Source organism: Astatotilapia calliptera, chromosome 22 (assembly GCF_900246225.1).
Source record: "Astatotilapia calliptera chromosome 22, fAstCal1.2, whole genome shotgun sequence".
In the NCBI taxonomy this organism is placed as follows: domain Eukaryota; kingdom Metazoa; phylum Chordata; class Actinopteri; order Cichliformes; family Cichlidae; genus Astatotilapia; species Astatotilapia calliptera.
The window spans coordinates 8,142,202-8,159,052 of NC_039322.1; the positions used below are offsets into that span (position 1 = coordinate 8,142,202).

The following is a 16,851-nucleotide window of genomic DNA, read 5'->3' on the forward strand; positions in this document are numbered from 1 at the left end:
AGGTAGGAAGGATAATATTTAGTACAAGCGGGCGAACTGCGCTGATTTTTTTTTTTTACTATGGAAAAAAATTATGTCTTCGTTTTTTGTGTTATATATTGAAATAAGATTACTTCTCTTGTGTTTAGAAAATAATGCAGTTTTTCTTAATCAATCTTAAAAGCAGCTATTTGCTGTTTTGCGTTGCATCCAGACCTACTGCTGCCTCCTTCCTTTGCCTCCGTGGGTGTCTTTATCTGAGCGTCCCTTTAGCCTCCACTACGACGCTCCTGGTAGCAACATTTAACTTTCAAGGCTGTTTACAATCAGACAAAAAGTCTCAGTTTTGAGCGCAATCAGCTCTTAGTTATTCTAACCTCACCACAGCGCCATCTGTTCAACACGACGTCTGTGTGCAGGCTCATGACCGTCATGTCACAGGTCATGAGAGAGATGCTGATTCATCACAGCCATAAATATGTTAAAAATGAAGATATTTCAGTGTGTTCAGGTACCAGATTTAGTGTTAATTTTATTCACTCATCCAGTGTTTGTTTAGCTCGTTCAAATGTAAAAAAACAAAACAAAACAAAAAAAAACAACTTTGTTTACTTTAATTTTAGTTCAAAGTTCAGTACGTGTACTGGCCTAAAGATTCAGCATTATTTGTAATATATGAGGCATTTTATTACAAAAACCTGCGAGACAGTGTTTGAATCCACGTTTTTTCATGTTGTCGGCGAGTATCAAAAGTGAGGCTCAGTGTTTGTTGTTAAACTTTAACCTATTCCCTGCAATAAAAATACACATTTGTTAAAATTTTCTATTTGTTATTTGTCTGTTTTTACTAGATTTACTTTAGATTTTACTGTAAGCCATTAACTTCTGTGTGGAAATACCGTCAGTTAATGTTAAAGGGGCGGCTGTCAATAGCAGGCGTGTACGTGTGTGAAATACCTCGATGTGCCTTTAAGACGACCCTGCAAACATGGGCGGGTCAGACTGTAGGTGGTGTTTTTAAACGCTGAACTTTGGTCGTTGCTTTCGTTTGTGTCAGAACTGCTGCTTGAATCATAATCAGCTGTCAATGTTAACGTGTAGCTGTGTCAGAGGCACGCAGAGAACATGTCAGGTACTCGGACCAAGTTTAAATACAACTGCTGGGACTTCTTCTTCACTTGTGTGGGCCTGCCGCTGTTCATGCTTGACGTCGTTTTGGATGTACTGGCTGCTGTGTCCTTTTATAAGGAAAGGGCCTACGTGTACCTCGGTGTGCTGGTGCTGTTTCTCCTGGGCTCGTCGCTGCTCACTCAGGCTTACAGCTGGCTTTGGTACAGCTATGACGAGTTTGAGAGGAAGACAAAGGTCGAGAAGCTGCCGTCCCCGAGGCAGCTCAAGCTGCTCCACGTATTTCAGCTGGGAATCTACTTCAGGTAGTTTTTTTTTTTTTTTTTAAATAATAATAACTATAAGTGCAAAGTGCCTGTTTTTGTTTTTGAAGTAGGTGTAAGCAGGGAATACTTAAGAAGTTCAGCTTATCTAAGGGTGCCACCCTGACCGTCCCATACAGGAAATGCAGACTGACAATCTGCGGTTACTATACTACAATGTTGTGCAACTGACTGTCTGCTGTAATAAACTATCCACAGATTACATTTTTGGTTTCGTTTCGCCATGCTTTAAATATGTCTGTGTGTAAACCCGTAGTTGAGACCTGGGAAATATCTGAAACATGAGTCATGCCTCAGTTTTCTGGTTTACAATAGCTGAGCTGATGAGGTAATGCAGCTCCTTCTTGTCTCCATGCTGAGTGGGTGAACCTGATATTATTTGGATTGTAGTTTTCTTCTCTCGTGCATGCTTCCTTAGAAATTCAATGCAGCATATTTGACGGGAGGATTCAGTCTAACTGGTTATGTTTCCTGTTTTGCAGGCATGCAGGAGTCCTGGAAATGGCCGTGCAAAGCTTCTACAAGAAGATCCCCGACCTTGAGAATGGTGCCAGCCGACATACGGGTTCCTCTGCAGATGAACAGGAGCCTGATTCCGAGAGCATAGCCGTGTCGTTGAACCACGATCTGAGCATGTTACGAATCATAGAGACGTTTGCAGAGAGCGCCCCGCAGCTCACTCTCATGCTCACCATCATTCTGCAGCAGGGCCATCCAGATCTTATTACAGGTGCAATTCTTAATGGACACGTGTTCTTTATATCTGTGTGCTTTTTTTGTTTCCTCTTCTTTTTTTTGTTTGTAAGTTCATTTATAACTTTATACAGTGGCTTGCAAAAGTATTCGGCCTCCTTGAACTTTCCCACATTTTGTCACATTACAGCCACAAACATGAATAAATTTTATTGGTCTTCCACGTGAAAGACCGATACAAAGTGGTGCACACGTGAGAAGTGGAACGAAAATCATACATGATTCCAAACATTTTTTACAAATAAATAACTGCAAAGTTGGGTGTGCGTAATTAATCAGCCCCCTGAGTCAATACTTTGTAGAACCACCTTTTGCTGCAATTACAGCTGCCAGAATTTTAGGGTATGTCTCTACCAGCTTTGCACATCTAGAGACTAAAATTCTTATCCATTCTTCTTTGCAAAACAGCTCCAGCTCAGTCAGATTGGATGGACAGCGTTTGTGAACAGCAGTTTTCAGATCTTGCCACAGATTCTCGATTGGATTTAGATCTGGACTTTGACTGGGCTATTCTAACACATGGATGTTTTGTTTTAAACCATGCCATTGTTGCCCTGGCTTTATGTTTAGGGTCGTTGTCCTGCTGGAAGGTGAACCTCTGCCCCAGTCTCAGGTCTTTTGCAGACTCTAAGAGGTTTTCTTCCAAGATTGCCCTGTATTTGGCTCCATCCATCTTCCCATCAACTCTGACCAGCTTCCCTGTCCCTGCTGAAGAGAAGCACCCCCAGAGCATGATGCTGCCACCCCCATATTTGACAGTGGGGATGGTGTGTTCAGAGTGATGTGCAGTGTTAGTTTTCCGCCACACATAGCGTTTTGCATTTTGGTCTCATCTGACCAGAGCGCCTTCTTCCACATGTTTGCTGTGTCCCCCACATGGCTTGTGGCAAACTGCAAACGGGACTTCTTATGGTTTTCTGTTAACAATGGCTTTCTTCTTGCCACTCTTCCATAAAGGCCAACTTTGTGCAGTGCATGACTAATAGTTGTCCTATGGACAGATTCCCCCACCTGAGCTGTAGATCTCTGCAGCTCGTCCAGAGTCACCATGGGCCTCTTGGCTGCATTTCTGATCAGCGCTCTCCTTGTTCGGCCTGTGAGTTTAGGTGGACGGCCTTGTCTTGGTAGGTTTACAGTTGTGCCATACTCCTTCCATTTCTGAATGATGGCTTGAACAGTGCTCCGTGGGATGTTCAAGGCTTGGGAAATCTTTTTGTAGCCTAAACCTGCTTTAAATTTCTCAATAACTTTATCCCTGACCTGTCTGGTGTGTTCTTTGGACTTCATGATGTTGTTGCTCCCAATATTCTCTTAGACAACCTCTGAGGCCATCACAGAGCAGCTGTATTTGTACTGACATTAGATCACACACAGGTGCACTCGGTTTAGTCATTAGCACTCATCAGGCAACGTCTATGGGCAACTGGCTGCACTCAGACCAAAGGGGGCTGAATAATTACGCACACCCCACTCTGCAGTTATTTATTTGTAACAAATGTTTGGAATCATGTATGATTTTTGTTGCACTTCTCACATGTGCACCACTTTGTGTTGGTCTTTCACGTGGAATTCCAATAAAATTGATTTATGTTTGTGGCTGTAATGTGACAAAATGTGGGAAAGTTCAAGGGGGCCGAATACTTTTGCAAGCCACTGTATGTACAGGAGATAGTCAAAATCTCCTTCTTGTCAAACACATTTATTGCAACCAACTGTGAGCACCAATCTGATTTGATATATTAGAGTTCCAACAGCTTATGTTTCTGATGTAGAGAAACGACCACTAGTACCTTGGATTTTTGATCTCCTTTGCATAATTCATTGAGGGAAAACCTTTAACGGCTTCTAACCACGTGTGATATTGTCATTGTTGGAATTTTCCCCCTGGCTTCAGTAAATGCACTAATGTTATCTTACATTAAAAGTTTGGTGATTCTGAGGTGATCAGGTTGGAATACTTTCCAGATTTTTTTCGTCTTCATACAGAATCACCTGGCTTAACAAGAGTTCTCAGTCATTTCTGGACTTTCTAACGCTGCCTCTCGTTTCCCTCAGTGTTGAAGGCCGTCGGCTCGGCCTCGGCTATCGCCTTCGCTGTGACGACCTATCATCGCTCGCTGCGCTCTTTCCTGGTTGACAAGAAGAAGCAGAACATAACCTCATCAGTCATCTACTTCATCTGGAACCTGGTTCTCATCTCTTCCCGTCTCACTGCCCTCGCTCTTTTCGCCTCCGTGCTGCCCTGCTTCATCTTCACCCACTTCATCTGCTCTTGGCTGGTTTTATTCTTCTTCGCTTGGCGATCCAAGACGGACTTCATGGAAAGTCCTTGTGGAGAATGGCTTTATCGAGCCACTGTTGGTCTCATTTGGTATTTCGACTGGTTTAATGTGGCCGAGGGGAAGACGCGGTACAGGACTGTGCTCTATCACGGGTATATGCTGACTGATATTTGCATCCTCTGTGCTGTGTGGTGCTGGAAGATGAGCACAGATCCTCCTGATTTTGTGATAGAGCCCACGTACGCTTTAATCACAGCTGTCTGTGTTGTTGTGGTTTACATCCTCGGTCTAATACTCAAAGTTATTTATTATAAGTTCTTCCACCCAAACCTTGACAGCGATGAGCAGCAATCTGTAGATCAGGTGGACTTCCGCATGATGAGCTCTGCAACAGAAGTCTCAGCACACTACAATAAAAGAATGAGGAAGCTGGCCAAGAATTTCTACTCATGACCTGCATCATTTGACATCCACAGGATGTGGAGGCTACAAAGAGACTCAGTCATGCAGATGTCATGAAACCAGCTACTTTTTAAAGCTAGATCATAAAGGCTGTGTGATATTGTGGATCACCTGCTTCCTAACCAATCACTGATACATTCTCACAAGGCATTACTCAACTTAGTTTGGAGACAAATTCTTAAAAGCACTTTCTGCTCTTCATTAAGTGGTGCTACCATCTAACAAAACATTTCTAGACATCAGTCTTTTGTTTTCCTTTAAAAGGACAGGCTTTCAGGTCAGTAACATGCATGTTTGAAACTGTTATGGAGATCTTTTTGAAATATTATTGCACTGCTTTTTAAAAAAAAAAAAAATTTATTTTTATTTTTCTGAAGAATATAACGGTGTAAAAAAAACTAATTTAAAAAATATATTTTCTTTATTATAACAAAGCAATATTCTAACAATGTTGCACTATTGTAAACTGTACTTTACTCAAGTCTAAAGTACAAATGTTCTGTTTTACAGAATTAATGAGTTGCCTTAAAATCCCCAGACAGCCTCCATGGACCTGAAATCTTGATTTCTTGAGCAATAGAGCACCTCTCTCTCCTAATACAGATTTATTCTGGTTTAGATTTGAAACATGTGATAAGGCTGCCATTTTTGAATAATATAGATGGCTCAGTGTCAGACTGTTTTTCTACAGTGTTTGCCAAGATCACTTGGACTGATGTGGATATAACACAACGCATCTAAAATACGTTAAGGCTGCTACATGGTGAAAAGATGCCAATGCCTTCCGTTTGACTCCCAGTGTTGATGACCTTTACAATCAATAATGTAATTTTTTATTTTTTATGTTAAGCAAACTTGGATTTAAAAAGGTGTATGAAGCTACAAAACATATTTATGTCACATAGTGCCTACTTAAGTTTGTTTGATGTGTTTAAGTTAATTTATTAATCTATTGTAACAGAATTCCCAACTTTGGGATAAAGTATATTTTGTCTAATATTATTATTATTATTATTATTATTATTATTATTAGTTTTAATGGAAATAAATCCTTGTATGACATGACTATTCTGCAGTGGGTTATTTATGATTATGTGGTCAATTTTATTTATTTTATTTATTTTTTTAAATGGCTGAAAAACATATATTAGGTTTAGAGCTATATGAAACAATAGTTTAAAGCTTTGTCGGTCACTTTCAGTTCTGTGTGCAAATGAATCCAAACAAAAGGAGACAAATGTTATTATAAATTAAACGCACTTTTACCGAAAAGAAGAAACAAATTCTATTGTAACTTATTTTATATAATGAATACATTTTGATGTATGTTGGAACAAACAACACTTTATCTTAAATTGTAATTTCATTATTTTAGTTGTACAAAATACTATTGAGTTGTGGTCTTATATTAGAGATTATGTATCGGAATTTCAGGAGTGCGACCACGCCTCCAAACACGCTCCTTCCGGTTGTCATCTATATATGTTCCCCCAGTTCTGCAAGCTGTTCATTCTCGTTTACGTGCCCCACCCTCCCTCCTTGGGGATCTACCAGGCTAAGTTCATGTCCAAGCACTCACCTTTACCTACGCTGTCAAACCTAAAATGAGGATGTGGACCCAGCTAGTGAATTTCAAAATATAATAATACAAGTTATCGTCCTTCTTTTCTATTTCTTATTTGTGCATTTAAAACAATCGGGTCCTGAGAAAGTAAGTGTGTTATTGTAACACATTGACTGAGCAGCGAGGGGGCGCTGTTAAGTCATCTCAACCAAAGGGGATGACGTGCTGCACTCTGATCTTGACAGTGGTAGTAGCGCACTACACTGATGGAACAGTACAAATGCACCATAACTGACTTTGACAGGTTGATTCTTTTCAGCTGGTACAGGAAGTGCATCGTCTGTGCCTTCCTGATGAAGTAGATGATGTTTAGCTCCCACTTTTAGGTCCTGGGAGATTATGTTTTCAAGGAAGTGGAAGGACCTCACTGTCTCCACGGGGCAGGCCTGCAGGGTCTGTGTTATGATCTACTTAAAACTCCAAATATGCAGCTAGAGTCCTTTTGCAAAAACAAAACATAAACAGTAAAAATTTAAGTTATGCAACAAAAAAAAGTAAACTTGGTAATGGACTAAAAGAATAATTCATTCAAAAAATGTATGCAACAAGTAATGCATGTTTGATCAGGATCTTATCAGCTGCTGTTCTTTCTCACATGTTGCACACACATGAATGAGTCTGCTTTAGGTCTGCTCTCAATACTGGAGTTAGGGAGCTGCATGGACAGAGGGTGTAGTGCAAAGGATGCTGGGCTGTCTGCTGAGATTCCTGCACCTGTAGAAACATTGTGTTTACAAGCAAATGAAATGAAAGCACTGATTCGTTTGGCAGCTGCACTGTACTCCCTTACAGAGGTGCAGCAGTTAGCCTCATAGTGAAGTAGTATCAGGTTCAAATCAAGGCCGAGACCTTTCTATGTTTGGTTCACGTTCTCCTCTACAGGTACTCTGGTTTCCTCCCATAGTCCAAACACATGCTCCGTTAGGCTAAGTGGGAATTCTGACATGGCCATGGCTGTTAATGGTTATCTGCTCTCTGTGTCGCAACAGGCTGACAACCTGCCCAGGTTCTATCTTGCTTCTCACCCAACCACAGCTGTGATAACCTCCACCAGCTATGAACCTAGTTTTTAAGTGTTTTCTGGTCATGTCTCCATTTTCTTGTATTCAATAGGTGGCTGATGACATTTGACGTTTCACGTAAACGGATGCAAATTGTTTTGTTTAGACAATAGTGGCTTGTTTTTATGCACGAATACCTGCTGTCATAAGCATGCTTATAGAGAAACTCAACTCAGCATATTTGGCAAGTAGTTAAAAGGGAACTGGTTATGTTTCATGTTGTTCTGGTTTTCAGAGATGCAGGAATACTAAAGAGGTTTGTACAAATCCTCACCACTGACTTTTCTGATCTGGGTGCCACACTGACAGTCACTATCATTCTGCAGATTGGTGCAGATTTTGTGATAGGTTCAGTTTCTTTTTCAATTTCAGGCCATTTTCATTTAGAGAAGATTCCTGATTCCAACTTGTCACAATGTCTTGGGATGTGCACCAAGAATAAAAATACTCTTTCATGAGAAAATGTGATTTTATATGGTCAAAGGAGCTTGTAATGAAAAGCGTCTGGACTTGTTTAAGTTGCTTGTACTCTGGGGCCTCTGGATATCTGGGGCCTGGATCTCCTCCATACCTGCTTCATACCCTGGTGGACGGGGCTGTGGCTCCCCACACTCCCTAGCAGATCGTTACATGGAGAAACCTTTGGAATACAAGCATGCTGATCCACACAGGTGTACACACGGGTGTTCACAGACGCGGACTACACCTTTCTTGGTTGCTGCCTCAAAGCACATTGTGCGCTGTCTATCTTGCGTGCTGCACAATATCGTTTATTATTTAGTATCTACTGATATCTACTGCTAGCTAGTTTATTGTGATGGTGCTGTTTTTTTTATTATGTTGCTCTTTGTTGTTTGCTTTCTCTTCTGTTTTTTTCTCCATACAGGTGACCCAGGTGTTTTTTTTTTTTTTTTTTTCTTTCTTCCCCCCCTTCTCACCGTCTCTTCTCCCCTCTGGTTTTCTTTCTCTCCCTCTCTTTCTTTCATTCTTTCTCCCTGTCCTGTCCCGTTTGTAGCAACTGAAAATAAAATAAATACATAATTATAATAAAGGTCAATCAAATGGACCAATATGGCAAGGCCATGATGATCCACTTGGTAAAATAAATCCGCTTGGCATCTTTCTTGGCCTTAAGACAACAATTCTGATGGCTAAAGATCCAAACAGGACACAAAAACAAAAAAAAAAGTTGCTTGAAGATGTTTCACCTCTCATCCGAGAAGCTTCCTCAGTTCTAAGGTCAAATGGTGGAGAGTCCCAGATTTAAACCTAGTGGGAGTATCCCCCCAAAGGGGGACAAAAGGACCCCTTGATGATCCTCAAATCGCCTGAGCCAAGGTGTGAAAATGGGTGTGGGTCCCAATCAGCCAGAGTTTCGGGTGATCTCATTGTGAAACCTGGCCCCACCCTATCATGTGATTTCCTGAGGTCAGACGACCCAGGATGTGAGTGAGTGTTAAGGCGTTACTAAGTAACGCGTTACTATAATTAAATTACTTTTCCACTGAAAAAGTAGTGTAACTGATTACTGTTCATTTTTAGGTATTTTAATTACAGTTACTTACAATGTACTTGCGTTACATTGTAAAATAATTAGACACGCTGAATATCATTATTTAATTTCAATAATTTGTCTTCTAAACGTAGAAGTAAACTCTGCCGCTTTAACATCACTGTAGTGCAGCTGCACGTCATTTCGCGCCAGTTTGCTGCATAGTTGTATTCTAAAGCGGAAGATGTCGGACTCGGCTGAAGCGAGTGGCTGTTTTATGAAATGGACATATTCCCGTCTCTTCACTTTTCTGAAACAAGCAGACAAGAATATTACAGTAATATGTAAGCCATGTCCTGGGGAGAAAAAACTATCGGCCGTTGTTAATAGCACGAGTAATCTTCTGAAGCGCCTGACACGAGAGCATAGACGAACACTTCTGAGTGATCCTTGTTCATCATCCATGGATAACACTGTGGCAACTCCTGCTAAGCAGGCAAAACTTGATTTTACTTCAGCAGCACAGAAAGCGTCTGAAGGTGAGCTTAAAAAATGATTGCAGGCGGATGCTACCGCTGCATACTGAGTCTCCGTCTTTAAAAAAAGTTATTTATTATTTAAAGAGTTGAATTTCTATTGTTTGTCTAATCAAGGTTTATAGGGATTTTAAAAAGTATTTAGTTAAATTACTTATTGAGTAATTAAGTTACTTTTCTGACACAGTAATTAGATAAGTATTTTAAATACAATATTGACTAAGTAATTAGTAATTAATTACTTTTTTAAAGTAACTTACCCAACACTGATTGGCATCCTCGAAAGAGTGTCCTTTATCCTTAAGATGCAGATGGACTGCTGAGTCTTGTCCTGTGGAGGTGGCTCTTCTGTGTTGTGCCATGCGCTTGTGAAGTGGCTGTTTGGTCTCTCCAATGTAGAGGTCTGGGCATTCCTCGCTGCACTGTACAGCATACACCATGTTGTTAAGCTTGTGTTTTGGAGTTTTGTCTTTGGGATGAACCAGTTTCTGTCTGAGTGTGTTGCTGGGTCTGAAATACACTGGGATGTCATGCTTGGAGAAAACGCTCCTGAGTTTTTCTGATACACCAGCTACATAGGGGATGACAATGTTGTTGCGTCTGTCTTTCTTATCCTCCCTCGCTGGTGTCTGATCTTCTTTTCTGTGCCTCTTTGCTGACTTTATGAACGCCCAATTAGGATAACCGCATGTTTTGAGTGCTTCCTTTACATGCGTGTGTTCCTTCTTTGTTCCTTCAGGCTTAGAGGGAACATTTTCTGCCTGGTGGTGTAGGGTCCTAATTACTGTATGTTCACATTCTGGACAGAGAGGACAGATGGTTTGAAAGAGGAGTGAAAGAAGCCATCTATGTCCACTGTGAGTGACCATCTTTGAACAGAGGCAGGGGTTTACGACACCAACTGTCTGCCATCTATAATCCAGTTTTGAGTTCCCTCCCTCCCTCCCTCCTGGGTCGTCTGACCTCAGGAATTCATATGATAAGGTGGGGCCAGGTTTCACAACGAGCTCACCCAAAACCCTGGCTGATTGGGACCCACACCCATTTTCACACCTTGGCTCAGGTGATTTGAGGATTATCAGGGGGTCCTTTTGTCCCCCTTTGGGGGGATACTCCCACTAGGTTTAAATCTGGGACTCCCCATCATTTGACCTTAGAACTGAGGAAGCTTCTCGGATGAGAGGTGAAACATCTTCAAGCAACTTAAACAAGTCCAGACGCTTTTCTTTGCAAGCTCCTTTGACTATGATGACCTGGATGACTGAGAATCTTCACAGACGTGATTTTATTTGCAATTTTGGTCAACTTCCTTTAAAAAAATGGGCCAATACTTGCAGGCTTTTGCAATTAAAGTACAAGTACAGCACTTTCAAATCTAAACATTTATTTTGCATTTAAATGCATTTCTATTAAATGTGAACATAATAATATTTATAACAGATAAGGTGTGTTAAAACTCTCTGACTGTGATCAGTTGCAGATCTTCTACTGATTTTTCAATGGAATTACCACAGCATTGTTAAAGGGAAACCTTTCAGTAGGAGGAGTCTACATGTATGGAATATGCCGATACATCTTTAAGACGCTACTGAAAAAAAATGGGTGGATCAGTTTCTAGGAGGTTTTTTTTAAAACCAAAGTTTGGTTCTCACTGTCAGTCATTCACAGGTTATATGTGAGTTGTAATCAGCTGTCAGTTATAAGATGCAGCTGTGTTAGAAGCAGGCAGTGGGACAGAGAACATGTCAGACACTCAGGGTGAGTCTAAATACTCCTGCTGGGATTTTCTCATCACTTGCGTGGGCCTGCCCTTGTTTCTGACTGACATAGGACTGGATATATGGGCCGCTGTTATCTTCTACCAAGAAAAGGCATACGCCTGCCTCGGTGTTCTGCTGCTGCTACTTGTGGGGTCAACACTGCTGGCTCAGGCTTACAGCTGGCTTTGGTACAGCTATGACCAGTTTAAGATGAAGACAAAGGTTGAAGGCCTGCCTACCCAGAGGCAGCTCATGGTTCTGCACGTTTGTCAGCTCGGAGTTTACGTCAGGTAGTATTAAAACAATAATAATGTGTGTAAAGGCTGAGGCTTGTGTGGGAAGCTTAAATTTATTTGCCTGTTTCTAGACAGGTGCAGTTTTTTGTAGAGTAGTTCATAGGAAACACAAGCTGAACCATTATGTGTTGTGCAGCTGAACTGTACTCCACTACAGTGGTGCACATAGTATATACAGTAACTCCAGCAAGCATCAGTCTGCTGCATTAAGTAATCTACACCTTATATCATCTATTTCATTCACAAGTTTTTTTGCAATATTTCTGTGTTTAAATCAACTGTTGTGAACATGAGAATGTTAGAAACACAAGCTGCTTCCTTGGTTTCAGAAGATAAACGGAGGACACATTTTATTTCCTTCATCAGAAGTGGGTAAACTGGTTTCATTTGCTCCTTTTCATGCAATGAATACCTGCTGGCTCACAAGAATGGTTCCAGAGAAATTAATCTCAGTGTAGCTAGAAGGAGGATTCGGTCTGACTGGTTATGCTTCATATTTTTCTGTTTCTCAGGCATGCAGGAGTCCTGGAAATGGCAGTACGAAGCATGTACAATAGGCTCCCTGACCCTGAGAAAGATGCCCTTACGCCAGGAGAACAGAAACCTAAGACTGAGGACATTACCGTGTCCTTGACCCACGATCTAAGCATGTTACGGATCATAGAGACATTTTCAGAGAGCGCCCCTCAGCTCACGCTCATGCTCACCATCATTCTGCAGACGGGCCACCTGGATCCTGTGACAGGTGCAGTTTTACATTTTTACACAAAAATGTATTTTTGAAATCTGTCAAAAAAAACTTTCACATCTAGAATGGACTGAATTCACTGAACTGAACCCATGTTTTTAAACATGGCAGGTGCAGGACATTTTTTTCATTCATGTATAGTCTGGTATGTTTGAGAAAACAGTGAGAGTCACTGTGTTCTTAATGATTTAAGTGAATGCTGAGGTCCTGAAGTAGAAACACCTATAGGAATGTCAGTTAGGTTTTTTAAGGGTAAATTCAATAAGGCGAGATCTCTTGGAAGAATTTAACACGATTTTTTGAGATAGAGAAATTAACGGATTTGGTAATTAGACTCCAATGACCCCTCATGGCAGAACTGGGTCTCAGCAGTTATAGGATTTAGGACAGGGATGGTGATGATGGTGAAGACAGAGGCTTGCATAGAGGTCTGGCTGAGGTGTCTGAGGTGGATGAGGGGAGGAGCTGGATTGCATGAAAAAGAATCTGAAAGGGAGAGTGACACAGAGCACAGATTAAACCATGCAAAGCGGAAGCTGATTGGCTCAAAGAAGGCGGGCGAGAAGACGTTTGGACTAGAGTAATGATGTTAGTGTGTCCCATGTGATGACATGATTATAAAATCAATAGCCAACCTGAGATTTCAGCACATTGTGCTAAGTTGAACCGGTCGATCCTTCCAGTAACACTTCTACAGATTTTAATTTCATGTCGTTGCTTGTGTGAACATTCAAGTTCCCCAGTAGGACAAGAGAGTTCCCGACCAGCGTACTTTCAGCAACCAGCCCAGACACTCCAAGATTGTCAGGTACACTGAACTGTTATTTGACACATGTGGCAACAGTCAGCACCTGTTCCCTGAACTGAAGGCACAGGGAAGCAACCCTCTCATCCACTTTGGAAAACCGCAATGGAAAGTCACCAAGCCAGAGGAGATACGAATATATCCACCCCTGAGCGCCGGCTGTCACTGTGAGCAACTCCAGATAGGAACATAGTCTATCCCCTCTCCAGACCCCAAAAAAATTACAACACAATTACAAAGAATTGGTAACGAATGTCACAGTTACTGATCAGGAATAACTATCAAAAAGTATAGATCAATCAAATAATTTTGCCTTCATTCTAAAACATATTCACGGCTCCTACATTAGCCTCTAATTATTAGTCTGTTATACATAATAATTATTTACATTATCCAAATTCATAGGAGACATGACAATTAAAATATTTAAAATACATATATCAACTTTCACTTCCTGCACATATGTCGTCCTCTTTCTTCCGTCTTCCATGTGGCAAGTCCATAAAGGTCAAATAAATCATAGATAATCTGTCAGAGTCTGTCTGTCACAATCAGAGTCAAGGTTAAGTTCAAAGTGTCACTCCTCATCCTGCTTCAGCTTCCTGCAGCAGGCAAATCTTCATTATTGCCCAATCCAGGCAGCTGCTCTTTGTTTTGATGTGCACCGCACATCCAGTATCTCAGAAAATTAAAAATTAAAATTGTTCATTAAATATACTAAAGTCTGCTGATTCTGAGTAGACATATCCAAATTTGATAGATTTGTATTCGGAATGAACCACTTTACAGCATTTTTCAGTGTTTGTCATTTGCATCTTGCTGGTTCTGACACTGTCTCTTGTTCCCTTCAGTGTTGAAGGCTGTTGGTTCAGCTTCAGCTATCGCCTTCACTGTGACGGCCTACCATCGCTCGCTGCGCTCTTTCCTGCCTGACAAGGAGAAGCAGCAAATAACCTCATCAGTCATCTACTTCACCTGGAACCTGGTTCTCATCTCTTCCCGTCTCACTGCTCTCGCTCTTTTCGCCTCCGTGCTGCCCTGCTTCATCTTCGCCCACTTCATCTGCTCTTGGCTGGTTTTATTCTTCTTCGCTTGGCGATCCAAGACAGAGTTCATGGAAAGTCCTTGTGGAGAATGGCTTTATCGAGCCACTGTTGGCCTCATTTGGTATTTTAACTGGTTTAGTGTGGTGGAGGGGAAGACGCGGTACAGGACTGCGCTCTATCACGGGTATATACTGACTGATATTTGCATCCTCTGTGCTGTGTGGTGCTGGAAGATGAGCACAGATCCTCCTGATTTTGTGATAGAGCCCATGCACGCTTTAATCACAGCCGCCTGTGTTGTTGCAGTTTACGTCCTCGGTCTAATACTTAAAGCTATTTATTATAAACTTTTCCATCCAAACCTTGACAAAAATAAGATTAAAGGGACCAGCAGAGAGCAGCAACCTGTAAATGAGCCAAATATGGGTGATGAACCGGACGCATTTATGTTTAGAGCCAAAGCAGCCCCCTCCCCACCACCACAACCATGTTGTAATAAAAGAATGAGGAAGCTGGCTGAGAGCTTCTACTGCTAACCTGTTTCACTTTCACAGGAAGCTATAAAGAGACCGAGTCATCACAGGGCTGTGTGTGATTAAGGACTCTTTTTTTTTTTTTTTTTTTTTTGGAAGTGACATCAGAAACAGCAGCATGTGACATCACGTGATGGCGGAGCTTCAGTTCATCCTTTGTCATCCTTTTTTTTTTTTTTTTTTTTAATAGGACAGGGGGAAAGAATAAAAGAAAGAGGGGGAGAGGAAGAAAGAAAACCAAAGGGGAGAAGAGACGGTGAGAAGGGGGGTAAGAGAGAAAACAAACAAACAAACAAAACACCTGGATCACCTGTATGGAGAAAGAAAACAGAAGAGAGTGGCGCGGCTGCCCCTCTGTGGGTCTTCCTTGGTCTCTTGTGTTCTGGGGGCCTCTGGATGTCTGGAGTTTTGATCTCCTCCATACCTGCTTGATACCATAGAGGACAGGGCTGTGGCTCCCCACACTCTCTAGCAGATCATTACATGGAGAAACCTTTGGAATGCAAGCATGCCGATCCACACAGGTGTACACATGGGTATTCACAGATGCGGACTACAGCTTTCTTGGCTGCTGCCTCAAAGCACACTGTGCGCTGTCTATCTTGCGTGCTGCACAATATCGTTTATTATTTAGTAACTATTGATATCTATGACTAGCTAGTTTATTGTGATGGTGCTTTTTTTTTTATTATTATGTTGCTCTTTGTTGTTTGCTGTCTCCCCTGTTTTTTTTGTTTTTCTTTCTCTCCATACAGGTGACCCAGGAGTTTTTTTTTTTTTTTTTTTTTTTTTTTTGTGATTAAGGACTCTAACCTTCTGCATGATTAACCACATATACAGTCTGCTCCAGTTTATGATTTCTGCTCGCAATTAACTGGCTCTACTGTCTAACAAAGCATTTAAAAATGCCATTCAAAGTTGGTTTTCCCTAGCTTTAATCTTCAGGTCTGTAATGTTCTTGTATGAAATAGTTATCTTTTGCTGTGAAGACATGTTCTTCCATGACTTTCCAGTGGCTGTTCAGTCTTAAAGAATATAGTCGTGATTTTTAATTAAAATATTTTATGATCATTTAAAATACAAAAAACATTTCATAAATAATATTTCAGCTTCCAGAAGAGGAAGCAACGATATTTCCTGGGTTTAAAAAAAAAAAAAATCTATGTATATAATTTGTTTTTTCTGTCATCATGTCATTGTGTAAATTACTAATTGAATTTGAAATCTACTCAGTTTTTAAGATGTCTTTAATTATGAAAAACAGCAGATTTTTAAAAAGTTTTTATGCAGATTTTACTCTAAAGTTCCAAGATAAGTATCTAATTAATTTAGGTGCTCCTATTGAGACTTCTTAGCACCAAGATTTGTTTGATATATAACCCTCAAGATGTTTTGTTTACGTCGATATGTTTTTGTCAAACTCTTTTCAGCTCTTTCGGTGCACGTTTTCAGCAGTGATGAGCCTCATCTCAGTCTTCCATCAACATGCTATCAGGGTTTAAAGCCACATTCTAATGAATAATTTGCTTAAGGCATATTTAGAAACACACCATATGAAGGTTCTTTGTTATAAATGTTTATATTTGATATTTTATTTGTAATAGTTGATTACACTTGCCTCTTGCCTAATTTCATGCTTGCTTAAAATTCAGGCGCTGCTGACATATAATCAGTTTTGTGTTCTTAGTATCAGCCTGAGTGTGTGCAGAGAGGCTGTTGTGTTAGATGCAGGCTTCTTTCTTTATTAGGATTTTATTCTGGTTTTTCTTTCCTGACACAAACCTCACATGAACTTGTGTCTGCTCCTGGTGTCAAAGCAAAATCATTCCTGTTATAACTACAACACAAAATTCTACATAATCATCTCATGGTGGGTAAAAGTCCTTTGAAACACTCCTGAGGATCGACTCCAAACGTTTATCGTTTCCATGTTTGGAGCCCCACCTCTGATAAATTGGTCAGCAAATCTTATCACAGGGTTTTGATGGGAAATGGACAAACTGAACCAATCAGTGAGGCAACA

At 40.8% G+C, this 16,851-nt stretch overlaps 2 protein-coding genes across 2 annotated transcripts; both read left to right on the top strand.

Moving 5' to 3' along the window:
• Window positions 1–966: 966 nt before the first annotated feature.
• On the top strand, window positions 967–5,310 carry LOC113014954 (XK-related protein 8-like). Its single transcript, XM_026156835.1, has 3 exons — window positions 967–1,412; window positions 1,913–2,160; window positions 4,239–5,310. The coding sequence occupies exons 1-3, from the start codon at window positions 1,105–1,107 to the stop codon at window positions 4,916–4,918; spliced, it is 1,236 nt and encodes a 411-aa protein (XP_026012620.1). The 5' UTR covers window positions 967–1,104; the 3' UTR covers window positions 4,919–5,310.
• A 6,014-nt stretch (window positions 5,311–11,324) lies between these two features.
• On the top strand, window positions 11,325–14,886 carry LOC113014952 (XK-related protein 8-like). Its single transcript, XM_026156832.1, has 3 exons — window positions 11,325–11,690; window positions 12,209–12,441; window positions 14,101–14,886. Exons 1-3 carry the CDS (start codon window positions 11,383–11,385, stop codon window positions 14,829–14,831), a joined length of 1,272 nt encoding a protein of 423 aa, XP_026012617.1. The 5' UTR covers window positions 11,325–11,382; the 3' UTR covers window positions 14,832–14,886.
• Window positions 14,887–16,851: the final 1,965 nt, after the last annotated feature.